Source organism: Bison bison, unplaced genomic scaffold (genome assembly GCF_000754665.1).
Source record: "Bison bison bison isolate TAMUID 2011002044 unplaced genomic scaffold, Bison_UMD1.0 scf7180017864263, whole genome shotgun sequence".
Lineage (NCBI taxonomy): Eukaryota > Metazoa > Chordata > Mammalia > Artiodactyla > Bovidae > Bison > Bison bison.
Window position 1 is genome coordinate 7,433,189 of NW_011494835.1, and position 21,998 is coordinate 7,455,186.

General features: G+C 37.1%; 1 protein-coding gene and 1 pseudogene across 1 annotated transcript in view; both read left to right on the top strand.

Annotated features, from left to right (window-relative positions):
* Positions 1-6,636, top strand: part of LOC104994662 (alcohol dehydrogenase S chain) — a 23,336-nt gene extending 16,700 nt beyond the window's left edge. Inside the window, exons 7-9 of the mRNA XM_010848314.1 lie at positions 888-1,023; positions 1,745-1,883; positions 4,113-6,636. Coding sequence (XP_010846616.1) covers positions 888-1,023; positions 1,745-1,883; positions 4,113-4,137 — 300 coding nt within the window. The 3' untranslated portion in view covers positions 4,138-6,636. The remainder of the gene's footprint in view (positions 1-887; positions 1,024-1,744; positions 1,884-4,112) is intronic.
* A 12,138-nt stretch (positions 6,637-18,774) lies between these two features.
* The window catches only part of LOC104994694, a 5,347-nt pseudogene continuing 2,123 nt past the window's right edge, over positions 18,775-21,998 (top strand).

The following is a 21,998-nucleotide window of genomic DNA, read 5'->3' on the forward strand; positions in this document are numbered from 1 at the left end:
CGTGATTATCTGGGTCATGAAGATTTTTTTTGTACAGTTCTTCTGTGTATTCTTGCCACCTCTTCTTAATATCTTCTACTTCTGTTAGGTCCATATCATTTCTGTTCTTTATTGAGCCCATCTTTGCATGAAATATTCCTTTGGTATCTCTAAAATTCTTGAAGAGAACTCTAGTCTTTCCCATTCTATTGTTTTCCTCTATGTCTTTGCATTGATCAGATGTTTATATCTTTCCTTTTCTCCTTTGCTTTTCATTTCTCTTCTTTACACAGCTATTTGTAAGGCCTCCTCAGACAGCCATTTTGCCTTTTTGCATTTCTTTTTCTTGGAGATGGTCTTTAGGGTAAATGTATATAAATTAGGAAAATGGTGCCCATTTAAATGGGCAGTAGAAATATGGATCCATTAAAAAGGAAGACCATCAAGAGGAGAAGAGAGAAATATTGATGATATAACTGACCATATATCTGGTTCACCATCAAAATACCTGGTTCAAAGTACTTAGTGCAAGATATCTACTTAATAATTAAATGAACTAACCATTTCAGATTGCTCTGGGGTCACATGATGATAAACGTTACCTTTATTTGAAGAATCAGATTATATATGTGTAATGGTATTTTCATCTTTATTATTTTCTAAAGAAGATTTATGTACATAAAACATACAATTTCATTCATCTACCGTTTCATTCAAAATATTTTCTGGGCATCTTCTAAAGCCACATGTAGTGGCTTTAGGAAATAATGGGAAGTGAAGAAAAAGCCAATCTCTTCCAGCCACACACTCACAATTTAACTAGATCCATAGCACATGATACTGTGTTTCACAAATGGGGACTACCAGAGAATCTACTTTAATGATGCTACATATTAATTTTATTCCAGATGTCTGCCTTGCTGTGCTGTCAAGAAGCATATGGTGTAAGCGTCATTGTAGGAGTACCTCCTCATGCCCAAAATATCTCTATGAACCCCATGTTGCTGTTGACTGGACGTACCTGGAAAGGAGCTATTTTTGGTGGTACGTGGCAACCTACTCCAGTATTCTTGCCTGGAGAATCCCAGGGACAGAGGAGCCTAGTGGGCTGCTGTCTATGGGGTCGCACAGAGTCCGACACGACTGAAGCGACTTAGCAGCAGCAGCAGTTAGGCTTGAGCGCTAAATTCTTACTAAGGTCAGGAATTCTTCCCTTTTGCAAGTGACAAGGCAAGGGTTTAAAATGCAATGTAGTTAAAAATACACTAAGATTCCTTTGTATCTAGAGGCTCCAAATCAACTAGATGTGGAACTAATGTACCCAAAAAGTCCCAAGGTAGACTTTAGTGGTGTCCCCATAAACTGACTAGGATCTTTCAGCATCATCTGTTTTGACACTGGTGACTGCATAATGCACTGAGATGCCTAGGAGGACAGGAAACCCATAGCAACAATTTATGTCTGCACTCACTGCCCAGATGTCGACAACTACTGAATCTCTTCTTGACTCTGAGAACAACCATCTACACTATAACTTCTCTATGAGGGAACTAATAACCAAAGGCTCTGGTTTGTTGGGCGGGGAGATTTTTTTAAAAGTCAAATCACTTCAAAAAGATATTGAAACATACACTCTTATTAACCTCAGCAACAGTAGTCTGTGGACACTTTATAAACTTTCATTTAAATTTTATGTAGAAAGTCTTGTCTCTAAACCTCTGCTTATATCTGGATGAATCTAACATTGATGTCACTTTCTTTTCAGGCTTCAAAAGTAAAGAATCTGTCCCCAAACTTGTGACTGATTTCATGGCTAAGAAGTTTTCACTGGATCAGTTAATTACCCATGTTTTACCACTTGAAAAAATAAATGAAGGATTTGACCTGCTTCGCTCTGGAATGAGGTAGATTTTAAGTTTTGGTGGGGTTTGACTAACAGAGAAAAAGAGGTTGAAGGATGAGAGAAAGGCAAGGATGGATTGCCTTGGTTTTCCATTCCCAGTTCAGTCTCTGCATGTAGAACACATAAGATTATATTGCAAGAAACTAAAATGCTTTGTATTTCTTGTTCTGCTGAAGCTAAATTATGTTGGTCACAGCAAATCTGAATGATCAGACCCTCTGCCATCTTCACAAGAATATTCTCTGCTTTGCAAGGAAAAAGAATCAGAGACATATAGTCATATAACATGGAGTTATCCCAGTCCCTGCCTGGCCACTTAAAATGGTTGACTATTAATAGCTACAAATTTAAATTACATTCCAGACATCCAAAAAACTCATTATGGAAGTCAGTGGAGCTATACAGGCATCATTTTCTATGCATATATTACTTTTTTCAAAAAATGCTGACTATTATTTTTACTCTTATTTTTCCATCTACAATGGATTTTTCACAAATAAAAATTATTGCAAAGAGGAAGGGTACAAAATGCTATTTTAAATGTTTAAATCTACATTTTCTTCAAAACTTACAAAACAAAGTCAGTTTCATTTTCTACCTTTAATATTAATCTTTTACAAACACCTAAAAAGAAGAATTTCATCACTTGCATTTATAAATGAGACACAGTTAGTTATAGGTAGTTTTACCTAACTCCCACCTTCTTGTTCCACAGTCTCTGCTTTCTCTGTGACTTCACACTTCTGCTCATCAGGTTTTTTGGTTTTAAACACTATTTCTTAAGCAGCTATACACATAATATATACTAGACACTTAGTCTGATAAATATAATTGAAGAAGGAAAGAAACTAGCATCCAAACAGTACCAGATCACATCCTTTCTAAAAAGCAGTTTGGTCATATGTATAAGAAACCTCAAAAAAAGAAACGTAGATCCTATGTCCCAACAGTTACATTTCTCAGAATCTATTCTACAGAAATTATGAGATATGCAAATGAACATATCTTTAAGCATGTTTATTATCTATAACAGCAAAAATTGGAAACATCCTAAAAGTTGAACATTAAAAGAATATTAAATAAATTCCAAACATTACTAGAAATTAATTAAGCCATTTAAAAGGAAATGATTTCATTAAATTGGGAAATTCTCCTGATGTAATTTTAGGTTATAGAGTAGAGAATACAGAACTTATATATATAATACTGTTCCAAGTTTTCAATCAGAGCAATAAAAACTTAACATATGTTTAGAAAAAAGATAATCAAAATTCAAGAAAATATTAACATTGATTATTTCTAAGTTGTGGGATTACAGGTTATTTTTACTTTCTTCTTTATATTGTTCTTTAGTTCCTAAATTATCTATATACATTTTTTCATATATATGTATATATATACACACACATATATACATATATACTAATAATTTTTTAAGATACATAGATCATCTTTTTCTAAACCATTTATCCATCAGAAGATGGTTTTTAGAAAGGACATTAGTTCCAGTAAAATGTTACATTTCTGATCTTCCAAAGAATAAAGTCTCTCCAAACACAAATCAACTTTTTTTCTACTTTTAAGTTTTCTTAAGCATTTCTTTATCTAAGCTTTGTTAAAATTTTAGCATGGTCTTAACTTTATTACATTATCAGCACTTTTAGGCACATTATCTATCATCTTATAATTTGTGCAACTTTCTATTTGGATTTAAATCCCAGGAGCCCACACGAGATGTATGTTTTAAAGTAAGGTACAAGTCTCTCTAAATCCTGTATCTATCATCTCTACAATGGAAATAATATTAGAACCTGCCACATAGTGTTGTTTAAATAGAGGTTTAAATGATTAAATACATGATGAGGCTCTACAGAGTGACAGATAGCATGAACTTATTACATGTAATTATCAATTGTTATTTTGTATTTGTTATTGTATAAGGAATGTAGACTCTCAAAAATGATATTTTGAAAATCTAATACACAATGAAGCCTAAATGATAGTCACACACAGAACGTTATAATTGAGATTCAGGTTGGAGAAAGACAACAGAAAGAAAAGATGAGCTGACCTTTTACTTGACTTGAGTGCATTAGGAATGGGAATGGAATAGCAGGAAACAAACACAGCTTTTCAAAGAGACAAACTGAATGCTCTTTGTACTCTCCCATGGAAGAGTGTATATTATCTAAACACTAAAACAATTTCTATCTTTTATTTTCGGTTTCAGTGTCCGTACCATCCTGACATTTTGAGACCATACACACACCTTCACTTCTGGCAGTCTTCTGCCTCCTCTATCATCTGAAACATCAGCCAAACATCATCAATAATTCTGTCCTTCAGAGGTACTACCAATAAATTGCACATGGGAGCTTTCCAAAAGAAATAAAAATCAATGTGAAATCATTTTTCAAGCAAATTTTAAAAATTTAAGTGAGAGCTAGATAAACCATCATATGTGTAATTGAGTCTAATAAAGTCTTCTTAATCATTCTGCTCATGTTGAATCATGTCACCTTTCAGACTAAGGAATGGTATTTCTTTTGACTTCTTGTACTTTTTGTGTCTTTGCCACCCTTAGTCTTTTAGCCGTAGTCATTGAGAAGGACCTTATTATACTTCCCCTCAACATATATGTGATGGTGTATTGTACTCAAAATTGTCTACCTGTATGTCCACTGTCTGTATTTTCCTCTTTAGGAAATGTAGCAAAACCCTACAGTAAAAACTATAGTTTGAAAAAGAATACACTCTGATTTATAAGTGGAGAAGGTCCAGAAATTCTAAATGAAGGAAATTTTTTAAGGTAAATATCACACATGTTTAAGGTGAAGGGAAGTGTTTTTATACTACATTTCACACTACATGTGATAAATGTGAAGTTTGAATACTAAATCTGAAAACTGAACTATTCTTAGAATCATATTCCAAAAAGTCTAATTTTTACTCAAGAAAGAAGTTTATTGGTTAAAAGATCTTAATTATTATCATTGCAACTGTGGTTAACTGAAAATGAGCCATAAGGTAGCTAAAAAGTAATATGGCAACTTGAAGTCTAGGGATGGGAATAAAGCAGCTGTGGACACAGCATGTAAAATGGGTAACTAAGAAATGGCACAGACATCCAAAGCAATGGATTTTCTATGCACATACACATATAGATGTATGTTTTTGCAAAAGTATTTTTGAACGAGAACTTTTCTATTAACTACCATGGCTTAAGTCTGCAACCCCGAAATATTTAATCGTTTTGAACTTGTGAAAGCCTATGGTACCCACTTGTTAATCCTTTCTCTAAGGAAGATTTACATTTTGAGCTTCATCTCTAAATGTGTAATGAAAGCTTATTCATGTAAAGAGTTTTAGCTTAGTTTAGTTTAGTTTACATGTGACTTGCTTCGATATTGTAGAAAGGACTCTAGACTCAGAGCAAGTAATCTACCACTTGTTTGTGACCTTCAGTAAATTACTCAACCTCTCTAAGCCCATTTTATCCTTTGTTTCAAGAAGTCATGAACTGATTACAGGTTCATAGAAAATTAGATGGAATGATGCCAGTGAAAAGGCTTTGTCAACTATGAACTGCCATGTAAATGTAGGCCACAGTGTCATGGTCTTCTCAAAGACACTGAAGCAGATATTTAGGGTTGGGGGAGCTTTCAGAATATCCCTAGGTTTTCAGAATGTCCTAACATCATGGAACACTACGTTCTCATTTTGATGGGTGCTCCAGCGCTTTTATCTTGGTGCTGATAATGTGAGATACTGAGGACAAAGAGATGGTTCTAAAGGCCCATGTCACATAGTGGGCATAAAATCCTACTGGTTGCACAGAGGTCTGCATCCAGTTCCTTCCCCCCAGGCGTGGAGAGCAGGTGGAGAGCGGGGTTGGTGAGCATATTAGTGTTCTCACAGAGGGGCACAATGCTCCATGAGGTGTATGAGAGGGAGGTGGGGGTGCCTTCTGCACCCAAAACTTCCTCTTTATTCACATTGACATTGGCAGGGAAGGGGACGTTGAAATCAAAGTAGAAAAATGGAACCACAGAGTGGCTGGTATGCTGTAATGGTGCACACGGTCAGTGTGTCCTGCTGGCCTTCAGCGATAATTTTGACTCTAGAATCAAGAATTTCCAAATTTGCTGCTGCTGCTAAGTCGCTTCAGTCGTGTCTGACTCTGTGCGTCCCCATAGACGGCAGCCCACCAGGCTCCCACATCCCTGGGATTCTCCAGGCAAGAACACTGGAGTGGGTTCCATATTTGCTGGTTTCCTTTAAAAAGTGTTAACTATGAATATATATAGCTTGCACTCACTTTCAGCCAACCACAAAAAGCTTAGTCAAAATTAAGAAAATTTTCAAAATTTGTAGAGGAGTAATTGCATGTTGATGGTTTAATAGCATTGATACAGTGACTTAGCTCCTCCAAAAATAGTAAATAAAAAGAAGTAATATAATTAAATTATATTATATAATAATATAATTAAATTAATCCTTTGCTACTTTACAAATCATACAAGCTACTCTAGAATTAGAAAGTCATTTTGACAGAAGCATTCAAAAATTACTCAAAAGTTAAAGTAGAGTAAGAGCAAGTATGTATTTAATAATTATATTCTTAGACACCCTAATACTTAATTCCATTAGCAAATGATTATTGAACAAATAACCTCTACCAAGTAGTCCCCCAAAAATGTTAAATGGACAATTTTATTGAAATAAATTAAATTACGTTTATCTGAAAAAATACACAGCAATGTTCAGGAAACGGGACATTGCATAGGAAGAGAAACCAAACTCAGTGTGGCAAGAATAAAACTAGAATGAGAGCACTATACGCACTCAAGGCCAAGCACCATTTTGATGAAATTAATGATCATGCATGTGTCCTTGTTCTGCTCATTTCATCCACTTTGGATCCAAGGTCCAGAAGATCATCTGTATAATCTTATCTCAGTCATCAAAAGAACCTGGAGGTTGCTGAATAACTCACAAGGTAATAAATAACTCACAACAAAGAAATTACAGAGGTTTCCTTGTCCAGTCTTGCTCTTTGAAGTATTTGCCATGTCAGCAAATAATTTAGTAGGTTTATTATGAACAAGTCAGAAGTCCTCAGACAATTCTTACCTAAAAATGATATTTAAAGACTACCATTCACCAACAAACCAATAATTTCCAGTGTTTGGGAGATGCCTAATCGCCTTAAAGGGTTATAACTACAACTTTGAAGTGAAGAGAAATTTAGTACTTTCTAAGTTTAAATAATGAGTGTTTCCTAGCTAATTCCAAATTTTAGAATGGGTGAGAGAGAGATTGAGAAATAACTTGAGGACTGAATATTTCTTTTGTTATTGGTTTTTTACTTGTGATGAGTACCTTTATGGCTTATTCTCCTAGCAACTTTCAAAAATGCATTACAATATTATCAGCTATATTCTCTACGCTATATACTACATCCTTGGGATATTTAGATGGTAACAATAACCCAGTGTACGAGACAGCAAAAGAGACACTGATGTATAGAACAGTCTTATGGACTCTGTGGGAGAGGGAGAGGGTGGGAAGATTTGGGAGAATGGCATTGAAACATGTAAAATATCATGTAAGAAACGAGTTGCCAGTCCAGGTTCGATGCACGATACTGGATGCTTGGGGCTAGTGCACTGGGACGACCCAGAGGGATGGTATGGGGAGGGAGGAGGGAGGAGGGTTCAGGATGGGGAACACATGTATACCTGTGGCAGATTCATTTTGATATTTGGCAAAACTAATACAATTATGTAAAGTTTAAAAATAAAATAAAATAAAATAAAATAAATCAAAAAAAATAATAATAAACTGAAAGCTTGTACTTTTTACCCTTATACCTATTTCACTCACCCCCAACCTCCACCTATGGTAAACATTCTGTTCTTTATATCTTTGCGTTTAGTTTTTTGAATTTCCATATGCAAATGAGACTATTTCAGTCAGTTCAGTTGCTCAGTTGTGTTCAACTCTCTATGACCTCATGGACTGCAGCACACCCAGGCTTCCCTGTCCTTCACTGTCTCCTGGAGCTTGCTCAAACTCATGTCCATCAAGTTGGTGATACCATCCAATCATCTCATCCTACATTGTCCCCTAATCCTCCTGCCTTCAATCTTTTCCAGCATCAGGATCTTTTCCAATGAGTCAACTTTTCTCATCAGGTGACCAAAGTACTGAGTTTCAGCTTTAGCATGAGTCCTTCCAATGAATATTTAGGACTGAATCCTTTAGGATTAACTGGTTTGATCTCCTTGCAGTCCAAGGGACTCTCCAGAGTTTTCTCCAATACCCACAGTTCAAAAACATCAACTTCTTCAGGGATCAGCTTTCTTTATTGCCCAACTATCACATGCATACATGACTACTGGAAAAACCATAGCTTTGACTAGATGGACCTTTAGAGGCAAAGTAATATCTCTGCTTTTTAATATGCTGTTGAGATTGGTCATAGCTTTTCTTCCAAGGAGCAAACATCTTTTAATTTCATGGCTGCAGTCACCATCTGCAGTGATTTTGGAGCCCCCCAAAACAAAGTCTGTCACTGTTTCCATTGTTTCCCCATCTATTTGCCATGAAGTGATATGACTGGATGCCATGATCTTCATTTTTTGAATGTTGAATTTTAAGTCAACTTTTTCACTCTCCTCTTTTACTTTCATCAGGAGGCTCTTGAGTTCCTCTTCACTTTCTGCCATAAGGGTGGTGTCATCTGCATATCTGAGGTTATTGATATTTCTCCCGGCAATCTTGATTCCAGCTTGTGTTTCCTCCAGCCCACCATTTTGTGTAATGTACTCTGCATATAAGTTAAACAAGCAGGATGACAATATACAGCCTTGACATACTCCTTTCCCAATTTGGCACCAGTCTGTTGTTACATGTCCAGTTCTAACTATTGCTTCTTGACTTGCATACAGATTTCTCAAGAGGCAGGTAAGGTGGTCTGGTATTCCCATCTCTTTCAGAATTTTCCAGTTTGTTGTGATCTACACAGACCAAGGCTTTAGTGTGATCAATAAAGCAGAAATAGATGTTTCTCTGGAAATCTCTTGCTTTTTCAATGATCCAGCAGATGTTAGCAATTTGATCTCTGGTCCTTCTGCCTTTTCTAAATCCAGCTTGAACATCTGGAAGTTTATGAGGTTCATCTGGAGGTTCATGAACTGTTGAAGCCTGACTCGGAGAATTTTGAGCATTACTTTGCTAACATGTGAGATGAGTGCAAATTGTGTGGTAGTTTGAACATTCTTTGGTGTTGCCCTTCTTTGGGATTGAAATGAAAACTGACCTTTTCCAGGTCTGTGGCCACTGCTGAGTTTTCCATTTGCTGGTATATTGAGTGCAGCACTTTCACAGCATCATCTCTTAGGATTTGAAATAGCTCAACTGGATTCCATAACCTCCACTAGCCTTGCTCGTAGTGATGCTTCCTAAGGTCCACTTGAGTTCACATTCCAGGATGTCTGGCTCTAGGTGAATTATCACACCATTGTGGTTATCTGGGTCATGAAGATATTTTTGTGTGCAGTTCTTCTGTGTGTTCTTGCCACCTCTTCTTAATATCTCCTGCTTCTGTTAGGTCCATACCATCTCTGTCCTTTATCGAGCCCATCTTTGCATGAAATGTTCCCTTGGTATCTCTAATTTTCTTGAAGAGATCTCTAGTCTTTCCATTCTATTCTTTTCCCTCTATTTCTTTGCATTGATCACTGAGGAAGGCTTTCTTATCTCTTCTTGCTCTTCTTTGGAACTCTGCATTCAAATGGGTATATCTTTCCTCTTCTCCTTTGCCTTAAGCTTCTCTTCTTTTCTCAGCTATTTGTAAGGCTTCCTCAGACAACCATTTTTCCTTTTTGCATTTCTTTTTCTTGTGGATGGTCTTGATCACTCCTATACAATGTCACGAACCTCCATCCATAGTTCTCAGGCACTTTGTCAGATCTAATCCCTTGAATCTATTTGTCACTTCCACTGTAGAATCATAAGGGATTTGATTTAGGTCATACCTGAATGGTCTAGTGGTTTCCCTACTTTCTTCAATTTAAGTCTAAACTTGCCAATTAGGAGACTTTTAGTATCTGCCTTTCTCTGTCTGACTTATTTCACCTAGGTTAACGTCCTTGTTGTCCATCCATGTTGTCACAAGTGGCAAGTATTCATTCTTCTTTATAGTTTCTTTATAGCTGAATAAAATTCCACAATATATACATAGTAGAGTATATATTATCGATTCACCTGGACACTTAGGTTTTTTCCTATGCTTGGCTATTATAAATAGTACTGCAATGAACATGTAGGTGGATGTATCTTTTCCAGTTAGTGCTTTTGTTTTCTTTGCCTAAATACCTAGAAGTAGAATCACTGGATCATATGATAGCTCTATTTTAAATTTCTGAGGAACCTCCATACTATTTTCATAGTGGCTGCATCAATTTCTACATTCCCATCAACATTGTGCAAGCATTCCTTTTTCACCATATCCTTGCCAATACTTGTTTTTGCTGTTGTTGTTCAGTCACTTAGTTGTGTCTGACTCTTTCCAATCCCAAGGACTGCAGCATGCAGACTTCCTTGTCCTTCACCATCTCCCTGAGCGTGCTTAAACTCATGTCCATTGAGTTGGTGATGCCATCCTCTGTTTTCCCCTTCTCCTCCTGCCCTCAGTCTTTCCCAGCATCAGGGTCTTTTCTGATGAGTTGGCTCTTTGCATCAGGTGTCCAAAGTATTAGAGCTTTGGCTTCAGCATCAGTCCTTCCAATGACTCTTCAGGGTTGATTTCCTTTAGGATTGACTGGTTTGATCTCTTTGCTGTCCAAGGGACTCTCTAGAGTCTTCTCCAGTACCACAGTTCAAAAGCATCAATTCTTTGGTGCTCAGCCTTCTTTATGGTCCAACTCTCATATCTGTACATGACTACTGGAAAAACCATAGCTTTGACTATATGGAACTTTATCAGCAAAGTGATGTCACTGCTTTTTAATACACTGTCTAGCTTTGTCATAGCTTTTCTTCCAATGAGCAAGAGTCTTTTAATTTTATGACTGCAGTCACTGTCCACCATGATTTTGAAGCCCAGGAAAATAAAGCCTGTCACTGTTTCCATTTTTTTCCCCATCTATTTGCCATGAAGTGAAAGGACTAGATGTGATGATCTTAGTTTTTTGAAAGCTGGATCTTAAACCTGCTCTTTTATTTCTTGTCTTTTTGATAATAGTCATTCTAACAAGTGTGAGGTGATATCTTACTGTGGTTTTGATTTGCATTTACCTGATGATTAGTAATATCAAGCTCCTTTTCATGTGTCTGTTGGGCATTTGAATGTCTTCTTTGGAAAAATATTTCTTTAGGTTCTCTGAACATTTTTAATCCAGTTGTTTGGTTTTTTGCTATTGAATTGTATGTGTTCTTTATATATTTACTTGGATAGTAAAGCCTCATTAGATAGATTTGCAAATATTTCCTTCCATACAGCAAGTTGTTTTTTTTTTTCATTTTATTATTAGTCTCTTTGTTGTGGAGGGTTTATAGTTTGATGTAGTCCTACTTGTTTATTTTTAATTTTATTACTTTTTCTTTTGGTGTCAAACACACACATACAAATCATCACCAAGTTCAATGTCAAGGAGATTACTGCCTATGTTTTCTTCTATTTTTATGGTTTCAGGTAAAGGATACTGTTTTCTTTTTCTTTCTGTTAGTTCATTATAACTGTATGTAAATGTAACAGATTTAGGTATATTGATTTTATATCCTACAAATTTACTGTATTTATTCTAACAGTTTTATGATGGAGTCATTAGGGTTTTCTCCATAGACTATCATCTCATTTGCAAATAGTGACAGTTTTACTTCTCCCTTTATAATTTAGATGACTTTTCTTTTTCTTGCCTAATTGCTCTGGCTAGGTCTTCCAATACTATGTTGAATAAAAGTGGCAGGAGTGGGCATCCTTGTCCTGTTTCTCATCTCCAAGGAAATGTTTTCAGAGTTTCACTGCTGAGTATTGTGTCACTGGGTTTGTCATTTGTGGCCTTTATTGAGGTACATTCCCTCTATACCCACTCTGTTGAAAGTTTTTTTTTTTTTTAATCATAATTAGATGTTGAATTTTATTAATGTTTTTTCTGCATCTGTTAAGATGTTTATATAATTTTTATCTTGCATTTTGTTAATGTAGTATGTCACATTGATTGATTTTTGAGTGTTGAACCATCCTTGCACCTCTGGAATAAATTTGATTTGATTGTGGTATATGATCCTTTTATATATTGTTGAATTCAGTTTATGAATATTTTGCTGAGGATTTTTGCATCTATGTTTACCAGGGATATTGGCCTGTAATTTCCTTTTCTTGTGGTATCCTTTCCTGATTTTGGTATCAGAGTAATGCTGGCCTCCTAGAATGAGCTTGGAAGTGTTCCCTGCTATTTTTAGGGGGAGTTTGAGAAAGATTGGTATTAATGCTTGAATGTTTGGTAGAATTCATCAATGTAGTTGTCTGGTCCTGGACTTTTCTCATAGGGAGATTTGTGATTATTTCTTTTTTCTCGGTATATGATTCCTTTAATGTACAGTTCAATTCGGTTTGCTAATATTCTGTTGAGAATTTTTGTATTCTTTTTCATCAGGTATATTGGCCTGTTTTCTTTCGAACTTTTTTTTTTCCTTGTAGTGTCTTTATCTGGTTTTGGTATCAGGGTAATGTTGGTCTCAGAAAATGAGTTTGAAAGTGTTCCCTCCTCATCAGTTTTTTTAACTTTTCATTTTATATTGGAGTATAGCCAATCAACAGTGCTGTGATAGTTTCAGGTAGACAGCAAAGTGCTCAACATACATATACATGTATCCATTCTCCCCAGACTCCAGGAGGCTTGTGATTATTGATTCAACCTCTTTACTATAATCAGTCTGTTCAGATTTTCCATTTCTTCCTGATTTAGTCCTGGGAGATAGTATGTTTCCCAAAATTTACCCATTTCTTCTAGGTTGATAATTTGGTTGGTATATGAGTATTCTTAGTAGTCTCTCATTATCCTTTGTATTTCTATGTTATTGGTTCTAACTTCTCCTCTTTTATTTATTTGAGCCCTTTCTTGTTGTTTGTAAAGTCTAGCTAAAGGTTTGTCAATTTTGCTTATCTTCTCAAAGTACCAGCTCTTGCCAGATACAGATTCTTTTCAAGTGCATATGGAACATTCTCTAGTATTAACCACATACTAGGGCACAAAACAGGCCTTGACAAATTTAAGAGTATAGAAATTATTTCAAGCATCTTTTCTGACCACAATGGCATGAAATTACATGCCACAGAAAATCAAACACAGAAAAAGAAATGAGAAAAATAAGTACATGGAGACTAAAAAAAATCAATGGGTCAAACATGAACTTAAAGAAGAAATTAAAGAATACCTTGAAGCAAATGCCAGTGAAAACACAATCAAACAAAATCTACAGAATGCAACAAAAGCAGTTCTTATAAAGACATTCATATTGATTCAGTGTCTTTAAAACAAACAAGAAGAGTCTCAAATAAACAACCTAACCCAGTACATAAAGGAATTAGAAAAAAGAACAAACAAAACCTAAAGTCAACAGAAAGAAGGAGGTACAAAAGGTCAGAGAGGTAATAAGTAAATAAAATAGTGATTTTTTTTTTTAATAGAAATAATCAATAAAACCAAGAACTGGTTCTTTGAAAGGGTAAAAAAAATTGACAAACCTCTGGCCAGGCTCACCAAGATTAAGAAAGAGAAGATCCAATTGAACAAAATAAAAAACAAAGAGGAGAAATAATAATAGATACTGTAGAAATAACAAAAAATCGTGAGAGAATACTATGAACAGTTATAACAATTATATGCTAACAAATTTGGCAACCTCAAAGAAATGGACAACCTCCTAGAAACATATAGCCCACCAAAACTAAATAAAGAACAAATAGGTAATTTGAACAGCCTAATCAGTAGAAGTGAAAAAAGATTGTAATTTTAAAACTCCCTACAAACTAAATTCCAGGACCTGATAGCTTCACTGGGAAATTCTACCAAATGTCAAAGAGGAACTTATACCAATCCTTCTCAAACTCTTCCAAAAGATTGAAGAGGAAGGAATATTCCCAAAGACGTTCTACAAAGCCACCGTCACTCTGATACTAAAACTAGACAAAGACACTACCAAAAAGAAAACTACAGGCCAATATCTTTGATAAATATAGGTGCAAAAATTCTCAACAAAATATTAGCAACCAAATCCAATGACGAATAAGTAAGGTCTTACACCATGACCAAGTTGAATTAATCCTAGGGTCTCAAAAATGGCTCAACATATGCAAATCCATCAATGTGATACACTACCTAAATTAAAAAAGGACAAAAACCACATGGTCATCTCAATAGATACAGAAAAAAGCATTTGATCAAACTAAACATCCATTCATGATAAAAACCATTATGAAAGTGGGTAGATGGAACATATCTCAACATAACAAAATTTATTTATGACAAACCCACAGCCAATACAATACTCAACAGTGAAAAGCTGAAAGCCTTCCTGCTAAAATCTGGAACAAGACAAGGATGCCTACTTTCACCACTTCTCTTCAACATAGTATTGGAAGTCCTAGCCACAGCAATCAGACAAGAAAAAGGTCTAAAAGGTATTCAAATTAGTAGAGAAGAGGTAAAATTGTTATCATCAGCAGATGACATGATAATATATACAGAAAACCCTAAAGACTCCACACAAAAGCTACTAGAACTGATAAACTCAGAAAGGTAGCAGGATACACAATTAACATACAGAAATCAGTTGTATTTCTTTACGCTAATGATGAAATATCAGAAAGGAATATAAGCAGTCTTTTAAAATTGCACCCCCAAAAATAAAATATTTAGGAATAAACCTCACAAGGGAGATGAAAGAATTATATGCTGAGAACTACAAAACATCAATAAAGGAAATTAAAGATGATTCAAAGAAATGGAAAACTATCCTATGCTCTTGGATTGGAAGAATTAATGTTGTTCAAATGGCCATACTTCCCAAAGCAATCTACAAATTAAGTGTGATCTCTATTAAATTACCCAAGACATTTTTCACAGAAATAGAACAAATAATACTAAAATTTATTTAGACCCATAAAAAGAGCCAGATTTACCAAAGCAACCTTGAGGAAAAAGAGCAAAGCATGAGGTATAACCCTTCCAGACTTCAGACAATACCACAAGGCTACAGTAGTCAAAACAGCATGGTATTGGTACAAAAATAGACATACAGATCAATGGAACAGAACAGACAGCCCAGAAATAAACCCACACACCTATGGACAATTAATTTTTGACAAAGGAGGCAAGAATATACAATGGGGAAAGACAGTCTCTTCAGCAAGTGGTGTTGGCAAAGCTGGACAGCTGCATGCACATCTTCACACTATACACAAAAATAAACTCAAAATGGTTTAAAGGATATCTAAATATAAGACAAGATCCCACAAACTCCTAAAATAGAATGTAGGTGAAACAATCTCCGACACAAATCATACCAATGTTTTCTTTCTTCAGCCTCCCGAGACAAAAACCAAAAATAAACAAATGGGACCTAATCAAACTTACTGTCTTTTGGACAGCAAAGGAAACCATAACAAAACAAAAAGATAGCCCCCTGACTGGGAGAAAATATGTGCAAATGATACAGCCAAGAAAGGCTTACTCTAAAATATACAAAGAGCTCATACAACAACAACAAAAAAAAAATTACCCAATCCAAAAATGGGCAGAGAGTTTGATAGACAGAAAACTGGACTTCCCAGACAGAGGATTCAGCATTAAAGAGCAGAATGCAAGCATTTTCAGTCATGTGAGCATTTAATAGTGTTGCTAACCTACAGACTTCACAATGGGAGATGTCTAAGGCCAGGTAGTAGTGACTTCCTTGGATATCGCATGGTTAGCACAAGCTTGCTCTAAGGTAACTAAGCACAAGAACCCAATAATTATTTATTAAACACCTATTGCATACATGCTACTAAATGTCATTGAGAACATAAATGAAATTTAAGAAGGCCCCAGACCAGAAATTTCCAGTAGAGTAAGTAATTGATCTCTATGTCAAATACAGAAAACAACAGGAAAAAAAAAAGGTCCCCTGTATAGCACAAGAGCTCTGCTCTTATGTGGCATCCTGGATAGGAGAAGGGTTTGGGGGAGAATGGATACATGCATATGCATGGCTGAGTCCCTTAGATGTTCACCTAAAATTATCACAACATTGTTAATTGGCTATGCATGCTAAGTCACTTCAATCTCTTTGACCGACTCTTTGTGACCTGTGGATTGTAGCCTGCCCGGCTCCACTGTCCATGGGATTCTCCAGGCAAGAATATAGGCATGAGTTGCTATTTCCTTCTCTAGGGGATCTTCCTGAACCAAGGATCAAACCTGTGTTAATTGGCTATACCCCAACACAAAATTAAAAGTTCAAAGCAAAAAATGTGTCCCATATGACACAAAAGTATTGCTGGTGCTAACAAGATGACTATGAAACAGAGCTAACAAATCTTCATAGAAGGCCCTTTTGACCTCAGTCTCAAGATCTGGGTAGGATTTGAATAGTTTCCATGGTGGCTCAGTTGGTAAAGAATCCGCCTGCAATGCAGGAGACCTGGATTCGATTCCTGAATTGGGAGATCCTCTAGAGGAGGGCATGGCAACCCATTCCAGTATCCCTGCCTGGAGAATCCCCATGGACAGAGAAGCCTGGGGGGCTATAGTCCATGTGGTTACAAAGAATTGGACATGACTAAGTGACTTTCACTTTGAATAGACTAAGAGGACAGAAAAGAGAATAAGGAAAATGATGGGTAAGGGTTAAATGAGGGATGGGTTTCTGTTTGGGGTACAAAAATAAAAGCTTTATAAAGAACATAGGTGCTGTATTGGAGAGTAGGAAGGGGTCAGGTGGATGAGAAGGTTAGCATCAGATTGTGAAGGACCTTGTACACCGAACACAAGATCTGGACTTTCTTCTTTCCTTCAGACCCTTCCAAATTGGAAGCAACTTGAAATTGTATGACCACCCTTGCCTCTCTAGTGGATGAATGTTCCTCAGTCCTTTCTCAGCAACTACATAATTAAAGCTTATTTACATGGCAAAGAACTAGTCATGAAATAATTCCCTCAGTGATTCTAGGGAAATGTGTTCTTTTCATTGATTTATCCACATTGACAGAATGTGCTGTGCTGTGCTTAGTCGCTCAGTCATGTCCGAATCTTTGTGACCCCATGGACTGTAGCCCACCAGGCTCCTCTGTCCATGTGGATTCTCCAGGCAAGAATACTGGAGTGGGTTGCCATGCCCTCCTCTAGAGTCTTCCCAACCCAGGGATTGAACCCAGGTCTCCTGTATTGCAGGCGATTCTTTACTGTCTGAGCCAGCGTGGAAGTTTCCTCAATAATTCTAGGGAAATATGTCTTTTTTGTTGATTTATCCACATTGACAGACAACCTCGATTAAATAGCTGACTGTATGATGGATTGTATGAGGCCTCCAAACGTGGACAGAAGAAAAATCAAAGTCCTATTCTCTGGAAACCATACACATACTGCTTACACTGAACAAAGGGCAATAGAAATGACCCAGTGAGTATTCTCTGTTCTCCAAGATTATTTAAAGTCTACCTCAAACATTGGCTCCTCTACCAAGCTTCCTGAGCCCTCCACTCAGAATGCCATCTGCTTCTCTGCTTCCAAAGCACTAGTTTATACCCATGATACAGCACTTCCCAGACAGGCTGATACATACAAGACTTGTTGGTCTGCCTGTCTTCCTTCCCATAGATTATAAGCTTCTTTTTATGGATAATCACTGGAGTGAATGTTTATTGAGGGTTGTCCTATCTGACAGCCTCCCTGAGAAGTGCTTTAAAAGGATTACCTCATTTGTTCAACCCCTCTTTGTGTAGATTAAAAACAGACAAAGATAGTTAATACTTCCAAGTTCACATTGATAGTAAGGATAGGATCTTCCCAAATCTATATCCGTGTTATAACCACTGGCCCATACTTCCTCCTGGCATAGGTAGAGGCCAACTCTTACCCATCTTTGTCACTCTGCTGAACCCACCTGAGTGCCTGGAATGAGGAGATGTTCAGCCAGTGCTGATTGGTATTGAGTGGAGGAGAAATGCCAGGGACGATGGGACCTCCCTGGTGGTTCAGTGGTTAAGAATACAACTTGCAATGCAGGGGACATGGGTTCAGTCCCTGGTCTAAGATCCCACATGCTCCAGAGCAACTATGAAGCCCAGGTACCACAACTAGAGAGAGCACGCTGCAACGAAAGATCTCGCATGACACAGTGAAGACCCCCGGTGCCACATCTGAGACCCGATGCAGCCTAATTAATTAATTAATATTTTTAAAAGTGAAAGAAATACTGGGGGAGGTGAGCATCTTTGCTGACTGATTGGTGTCTGACTGCTGTGCTATGAAGAGGAGGAGAGTGCTGGAACAAACACCAGTCTCTCTACAGATATGTTTTGACAGATAGCAGCTCTACAAGGTGAAACAGAGATTGATATAAAAGAAAGATTGATAATGATTGAATTGAATAGAAATCAACTTAATACTGATGTTCAAGATTAAAAATATCTAAGCAAATTTAATCCCTAAAAATAACCATCATTAAACTGTCCTGGATAAAGATTCAAACCCAGTTCTCCTAAAAGAAGAGGAAGAGGAGGAAGAGAAAGAGAAGAAGAAGAAAAGTTTTACTCTACAGTTTTGACTTCTGAATTTCTTGACTCAAATCTAATCCAGAGAGTAGTCTCCACCCATAAAACAGACCACAAAAAAGACAGTATGTGGTAAGTTCCAAATGAATTATACAAACAAAAACCCTTGTTAGTGAAAGGTTGTTGCTGAACCACAGAAGACTCCAGGATTCTTGACACCGGAGGAGAAGAATTCAATCTGGGGCCAGAGGTGAGGCTTGATCGCTCAGAGCTTTGTGTAATAAAGTTTTATTAAAGTATAAAAGAGATAAAGCTTCTGACATAGACATCAGAAGGGGGCAGAAAGAATACCCACCTGCTAGTTTTTAGCTGGATGCTCTATAGTTACTGCTGCTGCTGCTGCTGCTAAGTCGCTTCAGTCGTGTCCGACTCTGTGTGACCCCATAGATGGCAGCCCACCAGGCTCCGCCATCCCTGGGATTCTCCAGGCAAGAACACTGGAGTGGGTTGCCATTTCCTTCTCCAATGAGTGAAAGTGAAAAGTGAAAGTGAACTCGCTCAATCGTGGCCCCATGGACTGCAGCCCACCAGGCTCCTCCATCTATGGGATTTTCCAGGCAAGAGTACTGGAGTGGGTTGCCATTGCCTTCTCCTATATAGTTACTAGCAGTCTGTTAATGAAAGAAAGGAATGTCTTAAAACTCAAAGAATGGCACCAGGCCCCTCACCCATAAGATGTATTTTGGGATAATCTTGGCACCAGACGAGTCATCCCTGGCCATAAAACAATTGACCTGAATCTTGTAGAAAGGCAGATTACCAAATAGTAATTACAGATTACAAATAGTTTCATTTACATAGATTAGGGGAACAATGTCTGAGTATAACATACTAGTATCTCAAGTTGGTTCTGAGCCATTAGGCAGAACCGACTTGAAGACAGAGCCTGGGGTAAATGCATAGCACATTAACATAGCTTAAGATAAACATTTCTATAAGAAAAATGCATTGGTTAGCTCAAGGTTTGAGCTCAAGGTTTGAGACTAGTTAAGTTCAGGAGGAACCAGGTGTCACAGCAACACAGTATTTTAAGAGAAACCTCTTTTTAAATTTGTTAGATTATGATCCAGCAATCCCACTGCTGGGCATACACACTGAGGAAACAAGAATTGAAAGAGACACGTGTACCCCAATGTTCATCGCAGCACTGTTTATAATAGCCAGGACATGGAAGCAACCTAGATGTCCATCAGCAGATGAATGGATAAGAAAGCTGTGGTACATATACACAATGGAGTATTACTCAGCCATTAAAAAGAATACATTTGAATCAGTTCTAATGAGGTGGATGAAAATGGAGCCTTTTATACAGAGTGAAGTAAGCCAGAAAGAAAAACACCAATACAGTATACTAATGCATATATATGGAATTAAGAAAGATGGTAACAATAACCCTGTATACGAGACAGCAAAAGAGACACTGATATATAGAACAGTCTTTTGGACTCTGTGGGAGAGGGAGAAGGTGGGATGATTTGGGAGAATGGCATTGAAATATGTATAATATCATATATGAAACGAGTCGCCAGCCCAGGTTCGATGCACGATACTGGATGCTTGGGGCTGGTGCACTGGGACGACCCAGAGGGATGGTATGGGGAGGGAGGAGGGAGGAAGGTTCAGGATGGGGAACACATGTATACCTGTGGCAGATTCATTTTGATATATGGCAAAACCAATACAATATTGTAAAGTTAAATAAAATAAAATGTAAAAAATAAATAAATAAATTTGTTAGAGACGGGGGGGAAATATATCACTAGTTTGTTTCCTCCTGCTGCTTAAGAGAGAGATAAAATATGTCTCACACTTGCAGCCTATTTTCTCCATTTGGAAACCCCTGGCCTTCCTGCCTGTTACCCTCTCATTAGTTATGTGGATAGAGAGAGAAACAAGGATGAAGCACAAATGGTGACTTCCCTAGTGGTCCAATAGTTAAGAATCCTCCTGCCAATGTATGGAACACGGGTTCAATTCCTGGTACTGGAAGATTCCACATGGTGAGGAGCAACTAAGTTTGTGCGCCACAAGTACTAGTGCCCACACACTCTAGAGTCCATGCTCTGAAATAAGAGAAGCCACCACAATGAGAAGCCTGAGCACTGCAACCAGAGAGTAGTTCCCGCTCACCACAACTAGAGAAATTGCAGAAGAAATGTAATTGTGGATGAAACACAATAAAGCCACTAAAAGTTAAGCTTTAGAAGAATACTTAAAAACATGGGAAGTAGTCATACTGTAATTTTAGATTTTTAAGATGCAGAACACAAATATATATATATATATAAGCTTCCCTGATGATTCAGACAGTAAAAAGTCCACCTGCAATGCAGGAGACCTGGGTTTGATCACTGGGTCAGGAAGATCCCCTGGAGAAAGGAAAGGCAACCACTCCACTATTCTTGCCTGGAGAATTTCATGGACAGAGGAGCCTGGAGGGCTACAATATATGGGGCCACCCAGAGTTGGACATGACTGAGCGACTAACACTTTCACTTTCATGTATGTGTATATATATATATATACATACACACACATACATACACATATGGAGAGAGAGTCAACTATAGGACTCCCCTGGTTGTACAAGAGTAAAGAACCTGCCTGCCAATGCAGGAGAGGTAGGAGACTCAGGTTCTATCCCTGGATTGGGAAGATCCCCTGGAGGAGGGCATGGCAACCCACTCCAATGTTCTTGCCTGGAGAATCTCATGGACAGAGGAGACTGGTGGGCTACAATCCATGGGGTTGCAGAGTCAAACATGACTGAAGCAATGTACCACACAGTCAACTATATATATAAGACAGTCAACTTTGAAAAAATAAAATTTATATGTGTGTAGAAAAAGTTCTAAAACATTTATAGTGATTAATAATTGATGAGATTATAAGAATGTTATTTTTTCCTTTATGCTTTCTATACTTTATAAATATTCTAAAGTACACATATATCACTTATAATAAGAAAAAGTATTACTTTAATAAAGAAAAATAATAAACATCTTTTTTTTAAGTTATTTACATACACAAAAGACAATGGTTTAGAAAGAGAAAGTATGAAAGAACAATCCCAAGGGAAACATTTCATTTCTAATCTCCTTAAGTTGAAGGGCAGACCATAGCTGAGATTCAGGTCTAAAACTTAGGAACAGAGGTACTGGAGCTCCAGAGAAGGATGAATTCTCCACCTTAGCAAGGCTGCTCTGCCAAGTCAGAAAACTCGATGATAACACTTAATGGCTAAGAAGAGAAGGATGAAACATTAAAAAAAAAAAAAAAAAACAAAAAAGA